Source organism: Limulus polyphemus, unplaced genomic scaffold, assembly GCF_000517525.1.
Source record: "Limulus polyphemus unplaced genomic scaffold, Limulus_polyphemus-2.1.2 Scaffold7129, whole genome shotgun sequence".
Classification (NCBI taxonomy): Eukaryota; Metazoa; Arthropoda; class Merostomata; order Xiphosura; family Limulidae; genus Limulus; species Limulus polyphemus.
Window position 1 is genome coordinate 28,668 of NW_013672739.1, and position 3,597 is coordinate 32,264.

The 3,597-nt window shown below is 32.4% G+C and overlaps 1 protein-coding gene across 1 annotated transcript in view; it reads left to right on the top strand.

Moving 5' to 3' along the window:
• LOC106474370 (zinc finger protein 391-like) overlaps positions 1-2,810 on the top strand; it is a 30,161-nt gene extending 27,351 nt beyond the window's left edge. The window contains exons 6-8 of the mRNA XM_013935061.2: positions 1,070-1,235; positions 1,952-2,035; positions 2,603-2,810. Coding sequence (XP_013790515.1) covers positions 1,070-1,235; positions 1,952-2,035; positions 2,603-2,757 — 405 coding nt within the window. The 3' untranslated portion in view covers positions 2,758-2,810. The remainder of the gene's footprint in view (positions 1-1,069; positions 1,236-1,951; positions 2,036-2,602) is intronic.
• Positions 2,811-3,597: the final 787 nt, after the last annotated feature.

A 3,597-nucleotide genomic window follows, 5' to 3' on the forward strand; every position in this document is an offset into this window, starting at 1 on the left:
CGGAAAATGTGCTTTACAAACACATTAATACTTACGGAAAATGTGCTTTACAAACACATTAATACTTACGGAAAATGTGCTTTACAAACACATTAATACTTGCGGAAAATGTGCTTTACAAACACCTTAATACTTGCGGAAAATGTGCTTTACAAACACATTAATACTTATGTAAAATGTGCTTTACAGACACATTAATACTTACGGAAAATGTGCTTTACAAATACATTAATACTTACAAAAAATAGGGATGAAAAATTTTGTACATTTGTAAGTTACACTCACGCTTACTCATTCTCTGAATACAACTACATAAAAATAAACAACTTTCAGAATTTACCCAGTCAGTAAACACAGAGTGAAAGGAAGAAGATGCTAAACATTTCTTGTCATCCAAAGAAGTGTGCATTACAAACACATTAATACTTACGGTAGTAATATTAACAGTATACAGATAATGAAACAGAAATAGGTTTGGCAATTCACTCTTTTTTAACTAGGCTCTAACTTAGACCCAATGTAAAGCATATATTGCTTTTGAATTTCAAGGAAAACTGTCGGATTATTGCTCATAGTTCATTAGTGTATTATTTTCTTATTAAGATTAAAAACTTGGCGCAATATGTAGCACAAAGAGTAAGCGAAAATAAGGAACATGAGAACATTAACATCACTGCTATCACTTTTAAATGTATGGACAAAGGTAGCAATGTTTTCTTTAATAATTTTAATAAAATAGATAAGACTGGAGATACAAAAACGAGAAAATTAGAGATGCAGTTGCCATTATAGCGCATGGCAATGGACCAACTAATTATATTAACCAAAACTTCGGACCCCCAATAACTGTTTGGCTACCTTGATCGACAATAACAGAGAATACTTGTAAGAACTTAGTATCTGTTAAACCTTGTTTAATTAGCCATTATTAATAAATACTACTGTATCACTCGATGGCATTATTTTCATTGTATATGTATACACGTGTATATATATGTATGTGTGTGCTTATTGCTGACTTTTACATGTGTTGTAGATCTATCTCTGCTAATAACGCTGTTTCCTTCAGGAAAAACCACATAAATGCAATCTATGTGTGAAGTCGTTTCCGACTCCTGGAGACCTGAAGAGTCACATGTACATTCACAACGGCTCCTGGCCATTCAAGTGTCACGTATGTGGTCGTGGATTCAGCAAGCAGACAAATCACAAAAATCATCTGCTTCTTCACACAGGTAGTACGAAATCATGTTTAAAACACCACCATGTCTAAAATTAAACTTTTTGTGACTACTTTAGTGAATCCCGTCTCCGAACATGCTCACCCATTCAGTCATGAGGGCGGTATAATGTGATGGTCAATCCCACTATTCGTTGGTCAAAAGTAGCCCAAGAGTTGGCGATGGGTGGTGTTGACTAGCTGCCTTCAAAATTAAGGACAGTTATCGCAAACAGCCCTCGAGTAGGCTTACGCAAAATTATTAACAAACAAAGGCTAATTTAGTAGTAGCTGAGCAAAAAGAATGTTTGGTGAATTGATTGATGTAGAATAAATATGAAGACTAATTCAAGTTACATTACATGTATTTGATTTAATATCAAATTCCCTAACGTTTCTTTTCCATAACAGATAAGTTTCTGTAACATAAACACCCAGTTAACGTTCTATTTTATAAATTTCAATTGGTACAAAATTCTCTAACAGTTCCTTTTCGTTAGCTGGGTATTTTATGTTACAGTTCTATTTTATATATTTCAATTGGTACAAAATTCTCTAACAGTTCCTTTTCTATAACATAAAATATCCAGCTAACGTTATATTTTATATATTTCAATTGGTACAAAATTCTCTAACAGTTCCTTTTCTGTAACATAAAATACCCAGCTAACGTTCTATTTTATATATTTCAATTGGTACAAAATTCTCTAACAGTTCCTTTTCTTCCATTAGGAGATAAACCTCACGTTTGCAAGGTATGTCATAAGAAGTTTGCCCTGGCGTGTAACCTGCGTTCCCATTTAAAAACTCACGAAGGTAAGATTTACAAATACCACAAAACCTTATCAAGAGAGTACAATAAACAAAGAAAAACATAATAAGACAAGCATGCAACATTCAAGTGTAAACTTTTCTTTCTGTAGGTTATCATCAGGGTTGAAGATGAGTTAACGATGATTAACTCCTTTCGTTTCTTCGGAACAAAAAGAGTTAAACTATCAATGACAAAAAATTCTAATCCATGACAATGAAAGTGTATATAATAGTTTCAACATTACAGATTCCACTAAATTGATAAAATTAAGTCCTAACGCCTTTCTTGTCTAGATTTACTTAAAAATAAAAATTAACTTCCAATGAACTCCAAACTTAATTATTGACATTTATTTTTTTATTAGGTTAAATAGTTCTGTACGTTATACCCGTTGATTATAAACAGAAGTATGTAATGAGAAGTTATTAAGAAGTTTTAAAACTTGCCTCAGGTTGATTTTTTATGTCATAAATAGGCGCTTAATTTCTACCGGATCTTTCAAAATATTTAATTTGAGAACTGGTTACTACGCTTTGTATATGACCACCTATCATTTATTCAATCTTCAGAATCACAGCAAGACAAGTGTCATCGGTGTGGCCACCTGTGTCCAGTCGATAAAGGTTTTGTGACGCATGGTTGCTGCTACGATTGTTACAATAACAATCAAGGAGTTCCTCTCATTGGTCAGTCTCGTCACCGTTATGTGGAAATACTACACTGAATCAAAACTGCAGAAAAATACTCCAATCATGATGCTAGCCTGGATTTATTTAAGTCGGAAACCAGCAGAAATTGTTTTATAAACATATTGTAGATTTGTAGAATACATATAAAAATACTCAAGTTTTGTGAATTGGAGCATAATGGGTATTGTATTACTTAAAGCTTTAACAGATATAAGAAGTACATCACAAATACTGTTTTCATGTGCATTATTAATCCAAATAAGAATTAGCCTTAATATTCTGAGTTACTTTAGCTATTGTCGGTACCAGTAAACTACTGTTAAATATTCAGTTGCAAAACCCACGCACATATATCAGCAAGACTTAGACATATTTAGTATTACTGTTTTAATATAATATTAGAATCAAACTAACACACTAAACTATAGCTACCATCACAGAAATCCCCCTCTCTAAAAAAATAAATAAATGGAGTTATTGATTTGTTCTATAGTATATCAGTATCTTGATGAACTTATTGATTTGTTCTATAGTATATCAGTATCTTGATGGACTTATTGATTTGTTCTATAGTATATCAGTATCTTGATGGACTTATTGATTTGTTCTATAGTATATCAGTATCTTGATGGACTTATTGATTTGTTCTATAGTACAAACAAATGGTTTGCCCAAATTTTCATGTACAATTATTTTGGGCCAGTGTTTGAAATAGCAGCATTGAAATAATTACATGGTTCTGGTTATTATATGCGTTACTATCGTATAGCCCGTCAAAAATGACGTGGCAAGTACTACCACCCCCACCCCATAGTATACCCTAATCTCACATTTCATACCTAGCTGAAATAAATACTGTTACGTATCTGCTCGTT